The sequence below is a fragment of the Leucoraja erinacea genome, chromosome 16 (genome assembly GCF_028641065.1).
Source record: "Leucoraja erinacea ecotype New England chromosome 16, Leri_hhj_1, whole genome shotgun sequence".
Lineage (NCBI taxonomy): Eukaryota > Metazoa > Chordata > Chondrichthyes > Rajiformes > Rajidae > Leucoraja > Leucoraja erinaceus.
This window is the reverse complement of record NC_073392.1, coordinates 23,953,772-23,978,966: the sequence shown is the minus strand read 5'-3', so window position 1 is coordinate 23,978,966 and position 25,195 is coordinate 23,953,772. Positions and strand designations below refer to the sequence as shown.

Sequence of the window (25,195 nt, the reverse complement as noted above, 5' to 3'; positions counted from 1 at the left end):
TGATGGGCCAAACAGCTTTCTTGCAAGCTGCATAATTCTCCGACTTTAGGGATGATACTCCACAGAGCTAGAATTTGTCTCTGCTTTCAGTCCACATAAAGTATTTCAGGATATACTGAGCTGCTAAAAGTTTTTATTGGAGAGCAGATATGAAGAGGGAGAAGTAAGATGTTTTTGAAGATATCAAACATTGGATTACTACCCGATCAGTTGGTGAAAAAAAATACTTTATTTCTTTACTGAAAATAAGTTGGAGATTATCTCTGCATTCCTGGAAGAGCCTGCAACATTAAATGCCCCATTTTCATGCTCTGTGAAACCCTGCTTTCATCTGTAACAAGATATAACAGATAATTATGAAACTTGGCATCCCTCCATAGCTGCTATGGAGCGTGGATTTAAGGAGAAAGCGTCCAAGCTAAATAATGTTAACTCAGACATCAACAAGCCAGAGAGAGAGAGAGAGATCCTGGCTCAGTAATTCAGTTGCTCCAGAGATTTTGTGGTGAATACAGGGTCAGTTAGCAATTTATACAGAATGCTAGTCATTGAATAACTTGCACTGGGTTTAGAATGTTTATTGATTCCAAATACTTTTCACTCAAACTTTCTACCCCTTCCTTTGCCATTTCAGACGGCAACTCTAACCTGTGTTCGACTGCAAAGCCATGACTCGAATAAAACAGATTATTATCCACATGTCTTCTTACTCGGCACCCTCAGCACATGGTTTGCATTCCAACTCTTCCCCCTGCATAATCAGTTGTCTTCTGCGACATTCACTTTATTTCCAGGAACTCTAGCATTGCGTTCAATTGCAGATCATGAAAAAGAGAAGCACAGCTTGTTCACAAACACGGGTAACTCCTGCAGATTCGTTCAGTTTCCTTGCGCCTGGAACCCTCTCACCTCACATCCCTACGTCAAAGAGAGATGTGCACCCACTCAAAGGACCTCCAATCCCATGACCATATCCACACCCATCCCACCAAACTGTGGCACTGGCTGTGAACCTAAACTGGCTGAAGAAGGTTCCTGACCTGAAGCATCACCTGTGTATTGCTCTTCACTAATGCAGCCTGACCCACTGAGTTCCTCCAGCAGTTAGTTTTTTGCTTCAGAGTCCAGCTTCTGCAGTCACTTGTGTCTTCAATTCACCAGGTCTGATGTTAGCTGGGGTAAATATCAGATCACACAATTCGCACAAATATTCCCATTAGGCCATATTTGTCTCAGAAATTCTCAGCTCTACATTTCACTAGAAAGCAGAAAAGGAAAATCAGGCTGTGTTGCCATGGCATTGGATTAAAGGCCCATGCAGTTGCAATCATGCATGCAGCTGAGTCTATTGCTTCCGAACATCCATTCTGCTACCAATTGAAAATGATTTAAAAAAAACAACAGTTCCAGTTTGACCCTCAATATGCTCCAACTTTAAGCATGAATGATGCTGGATCTCTAATCTATTCTGAGCCTTTGGTCTCTTTTCTGAGGTCAGATATTCGGGACTATTCAGATTGCCAGAGAGAGATTTAAATGAAACCTTGAGGAACTCATTCCAGTAAGAGGGCTGCAAGGGGTTCTGTGTACAGTGTGCTGCAGACTTTACACTGCTATTCTATCAGAAAAGCAACATCGTCTTATAACTGTACGGAAGTAGGCAAATTCTGTGGAAGGCTGAGCTGTAAACAATTCCAAAGATTCTCAAAGGTGAGGTGAAGAATTGTCCCGAGCTGCACGGAAACTCCAGCACGTTGGTGGATGATGGTGGTGCCACTGCACAGTCGCTGAAGGATCACCCAAAGTGGGACCATCTCACTGTGAGCAGGTGCCATTACTGCTACAACACAGACGCTCCAAGCATGGCTTCAATCCACCTGAGAAGCAGAACATTAACAACAGTATCAGTACAGTAGGGATACAAGACTCTGCAGACACTGGATTCTGGAACATAAAAATAAACTGCTGGAGTAACTCAGCAGGTCAGGCATCATCTGTGGAGAGAAATGGGCAGCTGATGTTTTGTGTTGGGACCTTGGGAGCAAACTGTTAAAACCAATATAGCACAGAAACAGGCCCTTCAGCCTCTTGGGTTCCTATGAATTTTTCCCCCTCTTACCTTAAACCTATGACTCTTGACTCTCATCCTCTGTGGGGAAAAACTGCATTCACCCAGTCTATTTTCCTCATGATATTATACACCTCTATTAGATCACCTGAACTCCACAGAATAAAGTCTTTACCTGCACAATCTCTCCCTATAGCTCAGGCCCTGAAGTCCTAGTAACTTCCAAATTTCTATACTCAATTTCCCGTGTGATGAAGGCCAGTGTTCTTGACCACACTGTCTATCAGCGATGCTGCTTTAAGGGAACTATGTACTCGTTCGTCTGGATCTCTCTGTCTCACAACACTCCACAACACTCCTTAGGGCCCTACCATTCACCGTGAAGGTCATAGAGTTATACAGCGTTGAAAAAGGCCCTTCGGCCCAACTTGCCGACACCGGCCAACATGTCCTATCTACACTAGACCCACTTGCCTGGGTTTGGCCCATATCTCTCTAAACCTATACTATCCATGTACCTGTCCAAATGTTTTTAAATGTTGTGATGCTACCTGCTTCAACTACCTCCTCTGGCAGCTCATTCCATACAGCCACCGCCCATTGTGTAAAAATATTGTCCCTCAGGTTCCTATTGAATCTTTCCCCCCTTGCCTTGAACCTACGATGCTAGACGGTGTACTCTGGTCAGACAGCATCTCTGGAGAAAATGAATAGATGACGTTTAAGATCAAAACCCTTTTTCAGGTAAGATCTCCTGTCATCCCCCTATGCTCCAAGGAATAAAGTCCATGCCTGCTCAACTTCTCCCGATAGCTCAAGCGCTTGACTCCTGGCAGCATCTTCGTAAAAGGATTTGCCTACCGATTTGCCGTCCCATTTGCCTGCACGGGGTCAACTCTGAGCGGAGATCCAGGTGGCAGCGAACTACACAAGGACGGGTAGAATTGCGATGTGATCATTCCGAGTGAGACCAGTCGCAGCAAAAATGACAAAGGGTAGCACTACAGGTCACTATCAATCATGGGCAACACACTCAATGCTGCATAAAAGACAGGCTCAAGCACGAGTCGCTACTGAATACAACCAAACAAACAAAAAACGAGAAAGTAATTTAAAAGAGAACGTGCCAAAACAGGCAAGGTTGGAAAGAGTCAGAAGTCAAATTAACTAGGGAGACATCTCAGAAAGTGAAAGCAAACACAAGAACTGAATGCTGGTTACCTACATTGCTAACCTGTGTGTGAACATAGATATATCACTAGGTAGACAAAAATGCTGGAGAAACTCAGCGGGTGAGGCAGCATCTATGGAGCGAAGGAAATAGGCGACGTTTTGGGCCGAGACCCTTCTTCAGACATCACTTGTAAGTTTGTAGGTGACATGAAATTTGCTGGTGTTGTTGACAATGAGGAGGGCAACTGTAGGGAATTGTTAGCTATTGGTAAGATAAGCAGAGCAATGGCAAGTGGAATTGAATTGTAAAGTGATCACTATCACCCTGAGCACCGGCACACCACAGGGCTGCTCCATGCTCTACTCCCTCTTCACTCACGACTGTGTTCCTGCATTCGACACCAACACCATCGTGAAGTTTGCAGATGACACAACAGTGATTGGGCTGATCACCAACGGTGCTGAAAAAAAATACAGAGCGGAGGTGCAGAACCTGGCGGACTGGTGCACACATAACAACTTGTCACTAAACACCTCCAAGACCAAGGAGCTGATTATTGACTTCAGGAGGTCCCATAATGGAGAATACGCCCCAATCTCCATTTACGGGGAAAGTGTGGAGAGAGTGTCCAGCTTTAAGTTTCTGGGCACTCACATTTCAGAGGACCTCACATAGTCCACCAACTCCACTGCGCTGGTCAAGAAGGCACAGCAATGACTGTTCTTCCTGAGGACATTAAAAAAGACTGGTCTGCCCCAACAGCTGCTGACAACCTTCTACCGCTGCACCACAGAGAGCATATTAATGTATGGCATCTCTGTGTGGTATCTCAGCTGCACGGAGGCGGAGAGGCGAGCTCTTCAGCGTGTCGTCCACAGAGCGCAGAGGATTATTGGGACACAGCTACCAGCCTTGGAGGGCATCTACCACACACGGTGCCTCAGGAAGGCCGTCAGCATCCATAAAGACTCCTCACACCCTTGTAATGGACTGTTCGAACTACTTCCCTCCGGCAGACGTTACAAGGCCTTCTACGCCCGAACCTCCAGACTCAGAAACAGCTTTATTCCCAGAGCTATAGCGGCTCTGAACCGGCCCTGCTGAGTGCCCCCCATCCCCCCTGGACTGTCTCCCTCAGATGGTCACGTCACACAGTTTATTTATTTATTTATTTATTTTTTAACATCGGTTGGAAGCTGCATACTAAATCACGTTGCACTGATGTGCAATGACAATAAAATATATTATTATTATTATTATTATTATTATTATGCACTTTGGTAGGATTATCAAGGAGAGGTTGTACAAAATAAAGAGCCCATGGTGCCACGCCCATGAATGCCTGAAGGTGGCAGCACAGAGAGATGAGTTCATGAAGAAAGCACACGGGATATTTTGCCTTCATTAAGCAGGGCACCAATATGAGCAGGAAGGTAATAATTGGGTGATCGATGGTCGGTGTGGACCCAGTGAGCTGAAGCGCCTGTTTCCACGTTGTATTGTGAAACTAAACTAAATGATTACTTAAATTGTGAACAGATACAGTTGCATTCCATAAACTAGGAAATGTGTATCTATTCCAGGTAAAATGAGATGGCATATTATCCAGTCCGAGTAAAATGAGAGTGCTTACTGAGTGTACCAGGCGACATGAGAGGGTACAGTATTTGCAATAGACAAAATATGTGGCTGAACTGAGTAATGTGCTCCGCCTAAGCCAAGGAGACTGTGTGGGTGAAGTCTGTAAAATGAGGAATTGCTGAGTCTATGTGATCACATACTCAAGAGTACTCCCCCGATATGACCCAACCTGGGATAGGTTTGGAGATATTTGAGCCAAACACAGGCAGAGTGGACTAGTCTAGATCAGTATGTTGCTCGGCATGAGCAAGTTGGGCCAAAGGGGACTGTTTCCACTATTTATGACTGTGAGTCTACACCCTGAATTTCTACTTCACTCTCAGTGGCTGCATTCAGAGTAAGCTCAAACCCAGCCCCCAGGAATGTCAGCCAAATCTGGGCTGTGCTGTGGCTGGTGGTACATACCTCTGTGCTGTGCTGGCATCCTCTGCTTTGAAGGAGTAGTAGAGGCTGTTCTTGTGGTAGAGCTGGAACTGGGCACTGAATCCAGGGAGCTCGTCTACCTTACACTGTTTAACGGTGAAGCCCAGGAGAGGCAGACTCTCTGCTGCAATGTTGTCCTATCACAGAACAAGGATGGGGTGGGTTAACCTTCTGACCGTGTAATAAAGCGGGTGGGTGATGGGCTAATATGGTGGCTGATGGGGTATTGGGGTGGATGCTGTATCAGGGAGCGTGAGGATTATCGGGCTGGGGTAACGGGGTGGAGGGGTATTGTGTGTGTGATGGGGTATTGGGGAGTGGGCAATGGGGTGTCAAGGGCTACTGATGATTCAGTGGGTGGGTGGGGTATTAGGGGATGATGAGGTAACGGGCTGGTGGGTGGTCAGGGATGGGTGATGGGGTATTAGTTGCTGGGTGAAGGGGTATCTGGGAATGGGTGGGGTATCAAGGAGTGGCTGAAGATATTGGAGGACTGATGGGGTCAGGGGGAGGGTGGGTGATGGATATTGGGCTGGTGATGGAGTATTGTGAGTGATGCATTATTGGGGGCTGGTGATGTGGCTTTAATGGTGGATGATGGGATATTGTGGATGGGTGATGGCGTATTGGGCTGGTGATGAGGTACAGGAGGTGGGTATTGTGGGTGGATGATGGGGCATCAGGGGTTGGGTGATGGGCTATTAGGGTGTGGTTAGGGTATAAGGGGCTGTTGTGATGGTGCTTCAGGGGGTGGTGGTGGGGTTGAGTGATCAGTATCGGGGTGAGTGATGGGGTGCTGGGTTGGGTGATGGGCATCTGGGATGGGCATCTGGGATGGGTATTTGGAGTGGGCAATGTGGTTTCAGTGGGTTGGTGATGAGGTATGAGGTGCTGGCTCATAGGTTGTCAGGAGCTGGGTGGTGGAGTGTACGTTGGTGGGCGATGGGGTGTGAGGGCTGGGTGATGGGTACCCAGGCATGGGGTAATGGGTAGTGGCTGGTAGGGTTGCCACTAGGCCAGGCTATAGTCAGTGGATAACGAGGTCTGACAGGGGAGGTTGAGGCTGAGGAGAGAGAGGGGTAGTTGAGGGAGTCATGCCAGGGATGTGTGGGGACATCTTACCTCACGGTTTCTGTATGTGTAGAGCACTTTCTGGTGAATGACAAACCAAAGCTTCTTCCAATGTCGTCTGCTGGCCTTCCGTCTCTGCAGGCTGCCACTCATTGAAACCCCTTCACTGAAGACGGCTGTCTGCAAAAAGAGTAACCTTGCGAGGGGAGGATCGTATCTCTGTGAGTGATGCCTGTGTCCGGGTCACTCCGAGAATGATGAGCGAGTCCCAGAGTCAGAGACTACCAGAGTGACTAATCACAGGGTCGGAGTGACTAGTAGAATGAGTGAGCCCTGTGTCAGAGTTACCCATGGAGAGGGTGTCCCCAGGGTCAGACTCTCTCTCAGATTGAGGGACCACAAGGTCAGAGTCACTCCCAGAGTGATCTCATGCTCAGAGTCACTCCCAGAATGTTGCTTCCCAGGGTCAGAGTCACTCGCTGAAAGAGGGATCTCAGGGTCAAAATCACTCCCAAGTGCCCCCAGGGTAAGAGTCTCTCTCAGAGTGGTCAGTGTCACTGCCAGAGCAAATGATTTTTCAGGGTCAGCTGACGGTAAGAACAGGAGCAGTGGAAAAGGAGAAGGTGACCAGGGAGAAAGTAGGATTGCTCCATGATAAAGGAGCGAATCTCTGCTTGGAGTTGCAGGATGTAGGTGAGGTACTAGATGAGTTCTTTGCACCTGTATTCACCGAGGAGAAGGACTTGGAGGACAGTGAGATCAGTGTGGAGAATACAAATATGCCGGGGCAGTTTGAGATCAAGAAGTAGGTGGTGGTAAGGCTCTTGAAGAGCATTAAGATGGATAGGTCGCCAGGATCTGATGGAATCGATCCTAGGTTATTGAGGGAGATAAGAGAGGAGAGTGCGGGAGCCTTATGCTCCTGTCCCACTTAGGAAACCTGTACGGAAACCTCTGGAGACTTTGCGCCCCACCCAAGGTTTCCGTGCGGTTCCCAGGAGGTTTTTGTCAGTCCTGCTTCCACCACCTGCAACCTCCGGCAACCACCTGCAACCTCCGGCAACCACCTGCAACCTCCAGGAACCGCACGGAAACCTCGGGTGAGGCGCAAAGTCTCCAGAGGTTTCCGTTCAGGTTTCCTAAGTGGGACAGGGGCATAAGTTTCTTCTTTTATGAGGTCCTGGAGGACTGGCGAATGGCCAACGTTTTTCCTTTGTTTAAGGGGAAGTAGAGGGAATCTAGGAAACTATAGGTGCGCCCCATTGTCAGTGGTAAGGAAACTATCGGAGAGAATTCTTCAAGATATGATACACTCCCATTTGGAAAAGAATAGAATAATTAGGGATAGCCAGATGAGCTTTGTACATGGCAGGTCATATTTAGTAATACGATTGAGATTTTTGAGGAGGTGATGAGGGGGATTGATGAAAGTAAGGCGATGGATGTTGTATACATGGATTTTAGTCAATTTTGATTAGGTCCCTCATGGTAGGTTGATCCAGAAGATTAAGATGTATGGGATGCGTGATGACGTGGTCTTATGGATTCAGAACTGGCTTATTCCCAAAGGCAGAATGGTGTGGTGGAGGGTAGACATTCTGGCTGGAGGCCTGTGATTTATGATATATGTAAATGACCTGGACGTAAATGTAGATAGTTTTGGTGAGAAAGTTTGCTAACAACAGCAACAATGCTTAGCAGAGGGTGCAGAGGAGGTGTACCAGGATACTGCGTAGGAAGGAACTGCAGATGCTGGTTTACACTGAAGGTAGACACAAAATGTTGGAGTAACTCAGAGGGACAGGAGGAATCTCTGGAGAGAAGGAATGGGCGACGTTTTGGGCCTGTAGAAGGGCCTCCTGAAGAAGGATCTCAACCCAAAACGTCACCCATTCCTTCTCTCCAGAGATGCTGCCTGTCCCGCTGAGTTACTCCAGCATTTTGTGCCTATTACCAGAATACTGCCTGGATTAGAGGGTTTCAGCTACTGAAAATAGCTGCATTATTTCCTCTGTAAAGTTGCAGCTTGAGGTGCGATGAAAGAAGTATGTAAAATTATGAGCGACATTGATAGGGTAGACAGTCAGAACCTTTTTCCCCAGGGTGGAAATGTCCACCACTAGAGGGCATAAGTATAAGGTGAGAGGGGGCAAGCTTTTTACACAATGGTGGAGGCATTGAAGGCATTGCCAAGGTGGTAGAGTCAGATACGATAATGGTGTTTAAGTTGCTTTTAGATAGGTACATAGAAGTGCAGTGAATGGAGAGATATGGATCGCATACAGGCAGATGAGATCAGATGAACTTGCCATTATGTTTGGGAGAAACATTGTGTGCCGAAGGGTCTATTCCTGTTCAATGTTCTAAGGTGAGGACTTTATTCCTGGGAGTGCAGGATGCTGAATGATGATCTTATAGAGGTGTATAAATAGCAAGGGGGGGGGGGGTGAATCCACAGAATCTTTTACCCAGAGTAGGGGAATCAAGAACCAGAGGTTTAACGTAAGAGGGAAACATTTAAAAGGAACCTAAGGGGCGCCTTTTTCACACAGAGATTGGTGAGTGTCTGGGATGAGCTGCCAGAGGAGGTACCCGAGGCAGGTACTATAACAACGTTTTAAAATACATTTGGACAGCTTCATGGATGGGAAAGATTGAGAGGGATACGGGCCAAATGGTGGGACTATGGTAGATGGTGCATCTTAATTAGCATGGGCAGGTTGTGCTGAAGGCTCTGTCTCTGTGCTGTATGGCTCTATGACTCTAAGTTGGTGGGAATATGAAACGAGCAGCCAGCGAAAGTGGTAGAGGTGGGTACGATGACAACATTTAAAGGACCTTTGGACAGGTTCATGGCGAGGAGATGTTTAAAGGGATATGGGTCCAAGGCAGGCATATGGGACAAGCTGAGGAAGGCACGTTGGTCAGTATGGCCAGGTTACGCCAATGGACCTGTGTCTGTGTTGTGTACTGTGCAAATGCCGGTTTGGATGGTCGTTAGAGTGCCCCTTACCTGCGGCCGAGCCAGTTGCTTGTTCCTCTGTCCACGAGTGTGTGGAACATGGAGAATGTTGAGCACAGAGGAGAGACGCCTGGCAGGGGAGTGGGTGGGGGATGGCTGATCGGCCTCGTCCCTTCGGGAGCCTGCAGGTAGAGTGTACATAATGATACGGTTAATAGACAATAGACAATAGGTGCAGGAGTAGGCCATTCGGCCCTTCGAGCCAGCACCGCCATTCACTGTGATCATGGATGATCATCCACAATCAGTACCCCGTTCCTGCCTTCTCATCATATCCCCTGATCTTTAAGAGCTCTTGGCTATCTGGTTAGTAGGCGTTGACTACAAAAACAGATCATGGTATATGGACACACTGATCTGTTTTGTAGCCAATGCCTACTATGTTCTGCTGTGCTGAAGCAAAGCAAGAATTTCATTGTCCTATCAGGGACACATGAAAATAAACTATCTTGATCTTGATCTAGGACTCCTGGGGCCAAATTAGGGGGGGTGGGGGGGGGGGAGTGGTATATCTATTCCTGATACCCATGAAAGGTAAATCCTTTCATATGCCCTCGATAAAGGATTTCATTGATAGCCGTGCGGCAGAGAAACACCCTCAGGCACATCATCTGCCTTAATCCCCATTATCCATAATAATGCAAATCAGGCAGCATCTCTGGAGAAAAGGAATAGGTGATGTTACAGGTCGAGACCTTTCTTCACATTCTCAGTCTGAAGAAGGGTCTTGACCCAAAACATCACCTATTCCTTTTCTCAAGAGATGCTGCCTTACCTGCTGAGTTACTCCAGCATTTTGTGTCAATCTTCAGTGTAAACCAGCATCTGCAGTTCCTTCTTACACACCTTCCCCATTCTCCATACTCGGTCTATAACGCTTTACGTATTGGCGACTCAAGTATTTGTTTAATTACATCTAAACTGTTGTGGAAGTCCCAGTTCCGCAATATTACCTCATCAGGCAGTACGTTCCAAATTCCCACACCCTATTGTGTGGAAAAATCCCACTCAGACCTTCTCTGAATCTTCTCCCTCCTACTCTGACACTGTGCCAGTTTGATGGAGGCAGCCCCACACATGGGAAAAATATTTTTAATGTCTGTCTCCCTCGCTTGCAATTCAGCTTTGAAAAGGCTTTTAGATCGGCACATGGATATGTAGGGAATGGCGGGGAATGGGTCATGTGCAGGCAAGCGGAGATTAACCGGGCACCATGTTCGGCATGGACATTGTCGGCCAAAGGGCAAGCTCCTGTTCTCTACAGTTCTATGTTCCTCTGTCCCAGGGAACACAAGCCCAGTCGATCTGGTCTCTCCTTATTGCTGCAATGCTCCATTTGCAGGCAATATCCTGGCAAATCTCAATCCTGTACTGTAATACACCCATCTGTGACCGTGCCAAACCATGACAAAGCTACAATGCTACAAGATGACACCCCAACTATCCCACAGCAATGAAGGTAAACATGCTGACTGCCTTCGTGACCACTTTATCCACCTGTGCTGCCACTCTCAGGGATCAATGAACTTGAAGCCCCAGGTATCGCCTCACCTTGTTTGCATTCGCAAAATGAAAACTCATGGATCCCGATGGAAATGGGATTCCAATCCTGATCCTGACAGAAAGAGGAATCTGTTCCCAGGCCTGATGCAATGGGAATCTGTTCCCGGATCAGAGGATAAAGAGAAATCTTCAGGATTGTTGTGGGAAAGGGAGATTCTACACACTATTCTGGATTGAATTGAATTGAATAATTGAATTGAATTGAATTGAATAACCTTTAATAATCCTTTACAGGAAATTACAGTGCCACAACAGCTTCAAGACAGACATAACACCACACATTTCCTCAGATAGCTTCCATACTTAACAAGTTAAAATACAATGAATGAATACTAAAAAAATCCAAAATTATTTTTGTGCATTATAAAACCTTATAGCATGGTATACAAGACTTCCTATATCTCTCCGTTTTGCACATTGGTGCAATCAGTCTCTGACTGAAGATGCTGCTCAGATGCAATGGAAACTAGACCTCGATCCAACGGACCTGCTACTAGCCCAATTAGAATGGTTCTGTGGTGAGTGGAGTGGATTTACTCCCATGTGGATGTCGAGGGGAGATACACTCTCAGTGATCCCTGGAGGGGAATCCACCCCCTCCCCATCCCCAAAGGAGGGATCCAGACCCGATGTCCACTGGAGGGGTTGCTACACACCCATGGCCACTGGTGAAGTGGGATGAGGCCAACGGCAGTGTGGATTTAAGCTTTTCTGTGGCGACATTTTGAAATCAGTGCAACAGCAAAGATTCAAATATTACAAGTCCTGAACTTACAGTATTTGTATAAAAGAAACATCACAAATCAGTGATGTAACTAACAAGCTGCGAATGGGTCTATGACACACACACCCCTTTCTCCATACCATTCTACTGAAAATAAAGCGGAGGACTTAAGGTCAAGGCTGCTTTATCAAAAGGACACGAGGGAATGCTGTCTGCTCTGTGTCACCCCAAGCTCCCCAGACTCAGCCCTCCAGTCTAAAGATTTCTCCATCCATCGCATGGACAGAACAAAGGCATCGGGAACAGGGAGAGGCGCTGATGTCTGCCTCATGGTTAACTCTTCATGGTGCCCAGATATAACAGCCCTCCCCAACTCCTGCTCCCTGCATCTGCAACACATGGCTGTGAAGTGCCGTCCCTTCTACCCCCGAGGGAATTCGCCTCCATTACCAAGACCGCGGTCTACAGACCAAACAGACCTTCACCTAGCACTGGAGGAACGGCACACCCTGCTCAACAAACTGTAGCTGGCATACCCCAACACCGTTCCCCATCATAGCCAGGGACTTCAACAAAGCCAGCCTGAAGAATTTCCAGCACTTCGTAACAAACACCAGCATAGATCCTGCAGCACCAGAGGATCAGGGCATATCCTGATATGGCAGCTTCTATACCAGCATTAGAGATGCCTATCGCTCCAATTGTCACCCTCAGTTTGGGAAACCTGACCACCAAGCTGTGCTGCTTATTCCTGCATATAGGCAGCGACTGAAGAGCGCCGCTCAGTGGCGAGGACTGCACAGATCTGGTCAGTGGAGGCAGAGATACGACTCTTAAAAGACTGCTTGCAGTAGGTAGACTGGGCAATGTTCAAGATTTGAATGAATATGCCACGGTTGTTACCAACTTCATAACAAAATGTGTGGAAGAGAATAAAAACTATAATTGTGTCCCCCAAACAAGCCTTTGGATGAACCAGGAGGTTCACATTCTTCTGAGGACCACATCTCGGACATTCAAGTCTGATGATGCAGGGTTAAGTCTAGATATGACCTTGATAAGGCCATCAAAAAGGTGAAAAGGGACTTTTGCCCCAAACTGGAGGATGAGGCGGATGTTCAGGAGCCGTTGCATGGCTTGCACACCATCACCGAGCTACAGGAAGAGGTTGAGCAGGCTGGAATTCTATTTCTTGGAGCACAGGAGGATGAGGGGTGATCTTATAAAGGTCTATAAAGTCATGAGGAATAGATCGGGTAGTTTCTTGCCCAGAGTAGGGGAATCGAGAACACCTACTCGAGGAAGTTAGTTTAAGGTGAAGGGAGAAAGATTTAATAGGAGTCTGAGGGGTAGCTTTTTCACGCAAAGGGTGGCGGGTGTATGGAACGAGCTGCCAGAGGAGGTAGTTGAGGCTGGGACTATTGCAACATTTAAGAAGCATTAAACAGGTACATGGATTGGCCAGGTTTAGAGGGATGAGGGCCATTCGCAGGCAGGTGGGACTAGTGTGTTTGCTCGTGTGTCAGACAACATTCTGCCATCACTTTGCCACAGCCGGTGCCACATCTGTGCCTCTGCGGAGACCGTCCACAGTGCATGCCTCTCCACCCCAAGTCAGTAGGGACTAGTGTAGATGGGAGATGTTGGTCGTTGTGGGCAAGTTGGGTCCAATGCCTGTTGTATGTCTGTAAGACTGTAAGAAGCTAAAGAGAAGTGGAGATTCAAGCCACATGTGAAAGGGCAGCAACCCCTCACTGTGGCAAGTGTCATTACCTGACTTCTTCAGCTCCTTGTGGCACTGGTCACAGACCCGGCTGGCCCTGCCTCTGAGGTGACCAAATGAATGCTTGTTTCGACAGCATGCTCGACAAACGACCTGTGAGACAAATGTACAAGGTCATGGGTGCCACTGGCCTCTCAACACCCTGTTGCTCCTTCAGTTCCAGCCAGCACATTCAAAATCTCTGCATTCCCGGGAACTTCGCAATGAAAAACCAACAGGTGTGAATGAAACAGTGAGGCATCTGGGCAGAGACTTGGATGAGCAGAGCATGGTGGAATATGGAATGAATGCAGACAAATGGGAATTGCAATAGGTCACTGCGCCATGCTTGTGTTGCGGTCATTCTGATTCTAACATCAATGTATGTCATAGAAAGGGGCCCTGTATCACTCTGTGCCTCCAACATTGTTCAGCTCATGCATGAATTCTGGTGTGTCTTCAACCTTTGTCCCTCCTCATTCTCCTTCTCACAACCGCTGTCTGTTATGCCATTACACCCCACCTCCAAAATTTGATCTGCACTTGCCCAGTGCAGGAGCAGGAAGAGGCCACTCTGTCCTTCAAGACTTCCCCATTTCATAAGCTTAAAGCTGACGTGATTTCAACCTATTGTGGGTCATTCAAAGTAACCTTCCATCCCTCACTGACGATATTCGAGTACTCTATGTTTGAGAAAAAAAAAGTTCTAAAGACTCTCAGCTGAGAGATTGAAAAAATTAGACTGCCTGCTATTCTAAAAGGGCCACTCTTATTTTCAGAGCCACAAGAGACTGCAGTTGCTGGAATCCAGAGCAAGATGCAGGATCTCAACCCGAAACGTTGACATTCCCACTGGTGCTTCTCGACCTGCTGAACTCCTTCAGCAGATTGTTTTTAACCCTTGTTAGAGAATGGTGGCGGATGTGCAGGAGTGGGCGCCATGTGTGTCTGGCAGCCTGCCCGCAGTCCGTCTCTTCACTTTTTTTTAAATTTTAAGTCCTGTCAAAAAATGTTAGTTGGAGGTCTTTTATGTGGTGGGTGGGGGTGGGGAAGGGGGAACTTTATTTCTTAGTCCCCCCCTACCTGGTCGGAGAGGCAGCATCCCTCCGAGCTGCTTCTTTGCCCCGTCCTCGTGGCCTATCATCGAGAATGGAGCGGCGTTTCCTGTCGGGACCGGCCGGGACTACAGCTTCAGCAGCCACACAGCGCTGGGATACCAACACGGAGCGGGCAATGCCTTACCGTGTCCCCGTGCGGTAAGCTCCGGAGCGCTGTGGCCGGCGACTCCCAACATCGCGGAGCTGGGGCTGCGGGCGTCCGGCCACGGGCGACGCTGGATTTGGAGCGCCGCAGAGTCTGGGATCGAGTTCGCGGGGGTCGGAGCTCCACCCGGCGCGGCCTGAGGACTACGAATGCCCCGGTCTCCGAGGAGGAGGCAGCCGCTCCAGACTTTCCAAGCCGCTGAGGAATGTTTCACCCGACGCCGGAGTTCCATCTTCACGGCACGAGGGCTCTGAAAATTATCGGACTGGCTGCAAGGCCACAAATGGGCCCCGACCTCGGGTGTTTCACAGAGGAAGAGGACTTAACTTTCTGGTGCCTTTCCCCACAGTGGACATTTTTGATTCTGCTGTGGGGGGATGTTTGTGTTGAACTCTATAATGTGTTGTGTCCATTTTATTTATTTTTTTTAACCTTTTTCTAGGGTTTGTATGGAAACTTATTATTTATTTTATGTAAAACACTTTGGTGTCAATGCGAGTTGACTTAAAACGTGCTATATAAATAAAACCTACTTACTTACTTACTTGTTTTTAAACAATGACCCACAAGGCCACTTGGATTCTTCCAAGAGAGCTGTCATTCTCTCTTCACCCACCATCTCAAGACTCCTCAGGATATTACAAGTTTCCATCAACCCCAAACTCATAGTGCTAGTGTAGGTAGGAATAGAACAATAAGGGAGATGAATGTGTGGCTGAGTTGGTGCATGGGGCAGGGATTCATTGGGATCTCTTCTGGGGAAGAGGTGACCTATACAAGAGGGATGGGTTGCACCTTAATTGGAGCAGAACCAGTATCCAATGCAGGATCAGCCATGATCATATTGAATGGCGGTGCAGGCTCGAAGGGCCGAATGGCCTACTCCTGCACCTATTTTCTATGTTTCTATGATCATGGTAGGTGAAAGGCTGGAACTCAGTACGGAATATGATGATAGAAGGCTTAGTGGATGGACTAGGCATGAGCAGGGCAGAGAGCGAGGGAGGAATGATGGGTTGAATTGCACTTATTTTAACGCGAGGAGCCTAACAGGTAAGGCAGATGAACTCTGGGCATTGATAGATATGTGAAACTGGGATGTTGCAGCCATTGCAGAAATCAGGTTGAGAGAGAGACTGGACTGGCAGCTTAATGTTCCAGGTTACAGATACTTCAGGAGATAGAGGTGGGGATAAAAGAGGGGATGTTGCTTCATTGATTAAGGAGGATGTCATGACAGCGATGAGAGATGACATTACCGATGGATCATCCAATGAGGCTATATGGGTGGAGCTGAGAAATGAGAAAGGGATGATCACCTTGTTGGGAATGTACTTGAGGGAATTAGGAAAGGAAATATGCCAGGAGATTGCAGGCAGCTGCAGGACCAAGAAGGATTTGAACGTTTCCAACATTGGCTGGGAATGTCATGGTGCAAAAGGTTTAGATGGGGCAGAACTTGTCAAATGTGTTCAGGAAAGTTTCCTCGGGCAAAATGTAGAGGGCCCTCTATGGGAGAGGGCAACATTTGATATAGTCGTATGAAATTGGGAAGAGCAAGTGGATGAAGTGTTCGTGGATGAGCCTTTTGGGACCTACAACCACTGTTCTAGTAGGTTTAAGATAATTATGGATAAAGACATGGCAGGTTAAAATTCTAAATTGGAGCAAGGCCAACTTTGAAGGTATTAGATAGGGATTCGCTCAAATTGATTGGAGCAGGTCGTTTGAAGGGAACATCCAGAAAATGGGATATTTTTAAAAAGTGCTCACAAGAGTTCAGGACATGCTGTTGGAATGAAGAACAAAGCAGGTGGGCTTGGGTGATGAGAGAAATTGAGGTTTTGGTCCAAAAATAAGAAGGGGGCGTGGGGCATGTATAGGTAGCATGGATCATGGGATCTCCGGTTTCCTTCCACACTCCTAAGATGTACAGGTTCGTAGACAAATTGGTTGGTATAATGGTAAATTGTCTCTATGTGTAGGATAGTGTTAATGTGTGGGGATTGCTGGTGGCGTGGACTTGGTGGGTCGAAGAGGCTGTTTCCACGTTGTAACTTTAAATTAAACTAAACTAATGTAAACTAAACCAAATGAATCTAAACTACCTCCTGGCCCCTTTTTTTGTCCTCATTATTTTCTTCTTAAGTATGTTCCTCAGTTCCTGAAACTCCTACAAAGATACATATGATCCCAGCTGCCTACACCTGCCCCATGTCTCCTCCTTTTTCCTGACCAACACGTCAATTTCTCTCATCAGTCAAACTTCCTTGTTCCCTCTTGCCTGCTGTGTCCTTCACTCGCACAGTAACATGCATGCCCTGAACTCTTTTGTTGTTACTCTTTTCAAAGCATTCCCTTGCCTACAAACAACCTCCTCCAATCAACTTTTACAAGTTCCTGTTTAATACCATCAAAATTGGCCTTGCTCCAATTCAGAATTTTAACTTTTGGACCCGACCTGAAGCATCACATACTCCTTTTCTCCAGAGATGCTGCCTGACCCGCTGAGTTACTCCAGCAATTTGTTTCTATCTTCAGAATTTTAACTCACAGGCCTGTCTTTCTCCATAATTATTTTAAAGCGAATAGAACACTGGTCATCTGTTAAAAAAGGCTCGCCCATGAACACTTCAGTCACAAAGCCTTTCACTGTATCTCGGTACACATTTAGTTTAGAGATACAGCGTGGAAACAGGCCCATCGGCCTACCGAGTCCGCACCGACCAGCAATCCCCGCACATTAACACTATCCCACGCACTAGGGACAATTTACATTTATACCAAGGCTATTAACCTACAAAAACAGTACGTCTTTGGAATGTGGGAGGAAACCGAAGTCCTCGGAGAAATCCCACACAGGTCACGGGGAGAACGTACAAACTCTGTACTGAGAGCACCTGGAGTCAGCATCAATCCCGGGTCTCTGGCGCTGTAAGGCAGGAACTCTACATGTGCCGCTCTACAATAAACTAAACTAAACCAATTTCCTCAGAGGAGATCAAGCTTTGCCCTTTCCCTTGTATGGCCTGCTACACATTGCATCTCACTTGCTTCATTCCTGCATTGGATCCTGCCCCCCTGGGGTAGGGTGGAGAAAGCCGAAAAATAAATGGGAGGCGGGACATATCCAAGCAAATGAAGGGTGGATACGGGTGAGGGTGTTTGGACAGGTACATGGATAGGAACATACAGTATTAGAGGGATCTGGGTCAAAAATGGGCAACGGGGCCAGCATAGACATGGAATGACAGGTGGCTGAGGATCTGTTTCTATGCCGTATGATTCTGCGACTCTGGACTGTACAAGTGAAGAGATTGTGCCATGGGCTGCAGCAGGTGGACCTACCTTCCCACACGCATCGCAATGCAGCCGCCTCCAGGGGAGGAATAAGTCAGACATGCATACCACGCATGCCATCGCACGGAAGGTGGGGACAGGCATGGGTGCTATGGTCCCGAGGCCGCTGTTCACCTGTGTATGGTTGTGGGGGGGGGAGAGACAGAGACACTACAGTTAGTCCACAAACCCGACCAGCAGTGTTGATAAGAGTTAGCCCCACCCAGAGTGACCCTCCCCTCACATCAAAGTCACAGGGTGGAGGGAGTGGGACAATTCTGGGCATGGCCCCTGGCCTCTGGCACACCCTCACCCATCCACACCACCCTCACAGCCTTCACTTCCCCCAATACTGCGAGCCCGACGTCACAGGGTCCAGTCGTCTCCAACATGGAGCAGCTGTCAGTTGTCCACCCGTGCTATTGTCAGCATGTACTACTGTCAACATGTGCCATTGTCTGCTTGCGATGCTCTTAGCTTGTGGCGCTGCCAGCCTGAACCACTGCCAGCTTGTGCCACTGCCAGCTTGTGCCACTGTGTTGATGTTGATCTGTTGCTTTGTCAGCCTCTGATGCTGTTAGTCTGTATGGTTATCTACCTGTTGTGTTTTTGGCTTGTCATGTTGTCCGTCTGTGGAGCTGTCCACCTGTGGTACTTTAGCCAGTGGTGCTGAATGTGGCGCTGCTGCCTGTGGCCTGCTGCCTGTGGCACTTTACCCTGTGGTGCTGCTGTCGGAGACTCATGTGAGATAGCCTCCCACCACGTGGTGAATCAGAACAACAGGACCTCCAGCTGGGTCAGGGCTGCCAGGGCCCAGTGCTCAGCAGGGTGAGGTGGGTCACAGGCACAGGGTTGGGAAGATGAGAGAAAAGACACTGACCTCCAGCCCCTCGGGCGACATGTGGACAAGCTGCATGCTCCTCAGGTCCTCTACTGCATCACGGACAGCACTCACCCAGTCATCACGGTCCTGAGAGGAGCTGACAAGGAAGAGGGCTGGGTGAACAGCTGCTTTACTGACACTTCCCTCCCAATGTTTTTCTGTGTAAATCTGTGTGTTTATTTCTTGTTCTGTTACACCTGACCGATGAAATCTGTCTGACATATTTGGGTATCAGGCACATTGGGCAGTTAACTGGATTAGAGGGAATTAGAGATAAGGAGAGGTTGGACAAACTTGGATCATTTTCTCTGGGATGCTGTTTTGACGTCGGATGGGACGGTGAAGGACGAGAAGCCGAAGCCAAGAAGTGGAAGCCAAGATACCAAAAGCAGATCACGCCGAAAAGCCAAGACATCAAAGGTGCATCACATCAAAAGGACTTAGCCGAGGGTGCATCACGCCAAAAGGATACGAACCCGAATGGACACTAAGCCGCAAAAACAAGACGCAGAACGGACATGTAATTGACAAGCCGCCAAACGGACATGTCAGTCATCGACAACGGACACGACGTCTCCGGGTCCGTTCGGCTTCGTGTCCGTCCCCGGAGACGTCGGGTCCGTTCTGCGTCTTGTCTTTGCGGCGTCGTGTCCGTTCCGTATCCTGGCTTCCACTTCTTGGTTTCGGCTTCTCGTCCTTCGACGTCCCGTCCGCACACGGGTGAAACAGGACAAAGTCAGTGAGATCATGAGAGAATGGTGCAAACCATATGTGGTCTTTGTGATTCCTGGGGAACTGTTTGGACTGCATATGGACTGTATTATTCCTGGAGAATGGAGTGCACTGCACATGGTCACTGTGAATCCTGGGCCATGATGTAGAATGGACCTGGTTGCTTGTTCCCTGGAATCGAGTCGGCTGGCTATGGTCAGTGTGATCCCTGAGGAAAGTTGTAATGTTAAAATTGTACAAGCCAGTGGTGTGGCCAATTCTGGAGTATGGTGGACAATTATGGTCGTCTAATTATAGGAAGGATGTCAACAAAATAGAGAGAGTACAGAGGGGATTTACTAGAATGTTGCCTGGGTTTCAGCAACTAAGTTACATAGAAAGGTTGAACAAGTTAGGGCTTTATTCTTTGGAGCGCAGAAGGTTAAGGGGGGACTTGATAGAGGTCTTTAAAATGATGAGAGGGATAGACAGAGTTGACGTGGATACGCTTTTCCCACTGAGAGTAGGGAAGATTCAAACAAGGGGACATGACTTGAGAATTAAGGGACAGAAGTTTAGGGGTAACATGAGGGGGAACTTCTTTACTCAGAGAGTGGTGGCTGTGTGGAATGAGCTTCCAGTGAAGGTGGTGGAGGCAGGTTCGTTTTTATCATTTAAAAATAAATTGGATAGTTATATGGACGGGAAAGGAATGGAGGGTTATGGTCTGAATGCAGGAGTATGGGACATGGGGAGAATATACGTGTTCGGCACGGACTAGAAGGGTCGAGATGGCCTGTTTCCGTGCTGTAATTGTTATATGGTTATATGGTTATATGGACGTGGTGATTTTCATCCCTGGAGAATGGCGCTGCTGGACATGATGAGTGTAATCCCTGGGGAATGAATTGGACTGAACATGGGTCAGGTTGATCCCTGGGGCATAAGGCAGACTGGAAGGCAGAGCGATCCATGGGGAATGTTGCAGATTGGACGTGGTCTATGTGAACCCTGGGAATTGATGCAGATTAGATGGTCAGTTTAATCACTGGGGAATGGAGTAGATTTGACAAGTTCAATGAGATCCCTGGGGAATGGTGCGGACAGGTCATGGTCAGTGAAATCATTAAGGAACGGTGTGAACTGGGTGTGTCAATGTGATCCCTGGGGAAATGTACGGACTGGATGTGTCAGTGTGATCCCTCGGAAATGGTACACTCAATATGCTCAGTCTCATCCCTGGGGAATGGTGCGTACTGGACATTTATGTGTCATTCCTCCGGGAATGGTGTGGACTGGACACGGCTAGTGTGATCCTTTGGCAATTGTGCGGACTAGACATGGTCAGTGTAATCCCTGGAGGGGACTAGACATAGTCAGCGTGATCCTGGGCAGTGGTCAGGGTGTGCTCATGTGATCCCTGGGGAATGGTGTGGACTGCACATGGTCAGTGTGATACCCAGGGAATTATGCACACTGGACATAGTCAATGTAATCCCTAGGGAATTATGCAGATTGGACGTGAGGAGGGTGATCCATGGAGAATGGTACAGACTGGATGTGGTCAGTGTGGTTGCTGGGGAAGGCTGCGGATTGGAATGGTCAGTGTGATCTATGAAGGAATGTTGGAGACCGGATGTGAACTGCACATGGTCAGTGTGATCTCGGTGGGATTGGTGCGGACTGGACATGAGCATTGTAATTGCCCAGGCAATGGTGCAGACAAGAGGTGGTTATTGTGATTTCTGGAGAATGGTGCAGATTAGAGCTCTGATCCCCGGGGAGTGGGATTAGAACTCCACATAGTCTGTGTTCACATGTCCTAATTAAGGAACTGTGGTGCTTGAAAGATGGTACCTGGCACAAAGAGTCAGGGAGCCGTGAACACTCTGGATCCTCAGCGCCTCCTCCGCAGAGTCCACCAGCAACTTGCTCACCTGAGAACACACAAGGATGTCAGCAGAGCTCAGCACCACATGGCTCAGTCCCACATGGAGACGCACACGGATGTGTAATGTACGGGGAAGGAGGGTGTGGGACAAGTGCCGGACATGGTTCTTGTGGGACGAATGACATGCTTCCTTGCTGAATGACTCAGTGACTTGAAACATCACTCATACGGAGTGATGCAGGGTAATGTCACTCAGACCAGAGTGGTGTGGGGTAACTTCACTCATTGAAACCAGAGTAACATCACTCACTAAAACCAAAAGTGCCAGCAGAGTGGCACGGGATAATGTCACTCACAATGAGACAAGATCGACTTAGGATACTCACACTGAGACCAGAGTGGTGTGCGCTAACATCACTCCAGTGGTGTGACCTAACATCACTAACTCCAGAGTGGCGTGTAATAATGCAACTCACACAGAGGAGGGGAGTGGTTTGGGATAACGTCACTGAGACAAGTGTGGTGTGGGATAACATTACTCCCACTGAAACCAGAATAGTGTGCGGTAATGTCACTGGGTGCAAAGTGGTGGGGTAATGTCACTTTAAATCTCACTGAGACCAGAGTGGTGTAGGGTAATGTCACTGAGTGGTGTGGGGCAGCGTGATGGAGAGCAGAATGCTGTGGGGAAATATCTTTCACATAGAGAGTAAAATAGTGTTGGATAGCATCACTGAGATATTAGTGTAGAGAAATTCACTCATGCTGATAGTTCATATCATTTCCCAAGCATAGATACCTTCTCTGAATCCATTGCTTACTCAGTTTGCTCTCAGCGGAGTTCTGCCAATATTCCAGTTCCTTCCCCACTGCCCTCCTGTGCACAAGCCCCCTCCCCCACTGTACACCTAACCCCCTGTCCCCCATCCTGTGTACACTCCCCCCTCCCCCCCCCCCCCCCCCCTCCCTCCCCCGTCCTGTGTACACTCTAACCCCCTCCCTCCCCCATCCTGTGTACACTCCCCCCTCCCCCCCCCCCCCATCCTGTACACAGGCCCCCTCCCCCTGTGTACACTCTCCCCCTGCACCCCTCCTGTGTACTTCTAACCCCCTCCTCCCCCATCCTGTACACAGACCCCCTTCCCCCCCCCCATCCTGTCCTTCCATCCTGTGCACACTTACTCCCTTCCCCCTCCTTTTCCCACATGTCCATTTACCACTGTTTCCAATGGCAGGGCTTTACGCAGCTGACACTTGCCGCAATGTTTGGGCGCTGTATACAAGAAGATATCGCTTAGCTATGGAGAGAATAAGAGAGAACTGACTGACTCTGCATCTCCAGGTTGGTTCACCTGGGGTTAGGACAAGCCATCCTTGCCTGCACGATCTGTAGAAGGGTCTCAAATCGAAACAACACCCATTCCTTTTCTGCCTGACCTGCTGAGTTACTCCAGTATTGTGTGTTGATCTTGCGGGTGGAAGAGACTGGAGGTGCTGAGATCTCAGTTTGAGCGAGGAAGAAGTCAGGGTTCCAGCAACACCAGCTTGGAGAAAGTGGACGCTCATTGTCAGGGCTGGCCAGCTTTGGATTGGATGCACAATTCGGTAAAAGAAAGGGAGCAGCAGAGAGGGGGAAGAACAAATGATCTGGAGAAGAGAGAGATCAGGAAGAGGTCATGAGTTCCAGAGATAACGAGGGCCCAAGAGGAAGTCAGGGAAAGGAAGAAGTTTAATGGTCTGGGGGAACCGCAGAGTCAGGGGATCCGGGAATGGACGGGTCCAAAGAGGAAAAGGTGAGGGATGCAAGGAGAAGGTGGAAGGTTCGGAGAGGAAGAGGTGAGGTGTCCAGAGTGGAAGGGGGCATTGTCCAGAAAGGAAGAGGTCAGGTGTTTGGAGAGGGAGAGGCCAGCAGGTCTGTAGAGGAGAAGGTCATGGATCTAGAGAGAGAGATTAGGGGATCTGGAAAGAAGAGGACAGAAGTCTGGAGAGAGAGAGAGCTCTTGGGTTGTGGAGAGGAAGAAGTCATGGGGTCCGGGGAGGAAGAGACTGGAGGTGCTGAGATCTATCTGGCTTTCAGCGAGGAAGACGTCAGGGTTCCAGCAAGGTCAGGTTGTGGCTTTGGAGGGGAAGAGGTCAGTGGGTCTGTTGAGGAAGAGGTCAGGAGTCCGGAGTGAAACGGGTCAGGAGGTCTGGAGTGGAACAGGTCACAGATTCTGCATTGAGAGGTCAGGGGATCTGGAGGGCAAGAGTTCAGGCGGTCCAGACAAGAAAAGGTCAGGGGGTCTGGACACTCCCTCCATTTGTCCCACTACATTACCAAGGATAAGATCCAATAATATTCCTTTCCTCAGAGGCTTATCCTTGTAAAAAATTCCACTTCCGCTAAACCCTTTAATCTAAAGCAATCCCAGTTAATGTCTGGAAAATTGAAATCCCCCTGTACTAAAACCTTCATTTTATTAGCATCTTTCTGATATTGCAGTCGATGGTCGATGAGAGCGTGGGGGGGGGGGGGGGGGGGGGGGGGGGGGGGGGGGGGAAGGGGGGCAGGGGGGACCTGGCGTGGGGGAATCACTGTGGAGGGGGGGGCGGGCGGGGAGGGGGGAAGGGGGTGGAGAACAAAAGCCGGCATGCTTTGTATTTTGTCAGCACCGTAGGTGGTTGCTACAGTATACATTGGGTGTGCAAGCAAAGAATTTCACTGTCCCTAGTCACATGTGACAAACTATCCCATTCCATTTCCTACTGATCTGTTCTTCTATCTCTGTTACCCGGTGAGAGGCCTCTAATACACACCCAGCAAAGTGACAACAGCCTTTTTGTTCCAAGTCTCAATGAATATGTCCTCTTTTGAGGAGCCCTGTAGGATAGCCCCCCTCCATTCTGAAGTAATGCATTCCTCGATTAACAGTGCATTGTCATCTCCTCATTTTACATCCCCATGCCTTCCCTGTAAATTCTATACCCCGGGATACTGTTGCTTGTCCTGGCCAGCCTTTAACCATGTCTCAATGATGGCAAAAATATTGTAGACCCTGCTTTAATTAAGAGTTTGAGTTCTTCTTGAGTACATGGATAGAACAGGTTCATGCATGGATAGGACAGGTTTGGAGGGATACGGGCCAAAAGCAGGCAGGTGGGACGTGCAGAATGTTGAATTCTCTCCCCATTTAGTAAATAGTCTACGCCTTTATTCCTACTGCCAAAATGCATGGCTTCCCATTTTGCTACGCTGTATTCCATCTGCCACTTCTCAGCCCACTCTCCTCACCTGTCCAACACTTTCTGCAGAGTCCGTGCTTTCTCTACACTACCTGCCCCTCCACTTATCCTTGTATCATCTGCAAACTTGGCCACAATGCCTTCAATCACCTCGTACAAACCATGCACCATGAAGAGTAGTGGCTCCTGCAACGGCCAAACTTATAGAAGTGTACAACATTATGAGGGCTATATATAGTGTAAATGCACACAATGTTTGTTTCCAGGGTAAGGGAATCAGGATCTGCAGGGCATTGGTGTAGGTGGTAGTGGAAATATTTTAAAGGATTCTAATGGGGCAACTTCTTCATCCAGAGGGTGATGGGTGCATGGAACGAGCCACCATAGGAAGTGGTAGAGGTTGGTACATTTATAGGATTCAAAAGGTATTTAACCAGG

The 25,195-nt window shown here is 48.3% G+C and overlaps 1 protein-coding gene across 1 annotated transcript in view; it reads right to left on the bottom strand.

Annotated features, from left to right (window-relative positions):
- Window positions 1-210: 210 nt before the first annotated feature.
- LOC129704916 (FYVE, RhoGEF and PH domain-containing protein 5-like) overlaps window positions 211-25,195 on the bottom strand; it is a 42,222-nt gene continuing 17,237 nt past the window's right edge. The window contains exons 12-21 of the mRNA XM_055648326.1: window positions 22,718-22,833; window positions 21,846-21,886; window positions 21,502-21,757; window positions 18,931-19,030; window positions 18,060-18,185; window positions 13,460-13,562; window positions 9,391-9,521; window positions 6,429-6,557; window positions 5,289-5,443; window positions 211-1,877 (exon numbers count right to left, since the gene is read on the bottom strand). Of these exons, the coding sequence (XP_055504301.1) occupies window positions 1,841-1,877; window positions 5,289-5,443; window positions 6,429-6,557; window positions 9,391-9,521; window positions 13,460-13,562; window positions 18,060-18,185; window positions 18,931-19,030; window positions 21,502-21,757; window positions 21,846-21,886; window positions 22,718-22,833 (1,194 nt within the window). The 3' untranslated portion in view covers window positions 211-1,840. The remainder of the gene's footprint in view (window positions 1,878-5,288; window positions 5,444-6,428; window positions 6,558-9,390; window positions 9,522-13,459; window positions 13,563-18,059; window positions 18,186-18,930; window positions 19,031-21,501; window positions 21,758-21,845; window positions 21,887-22,717; window positions 22,834-25,195) is intronic.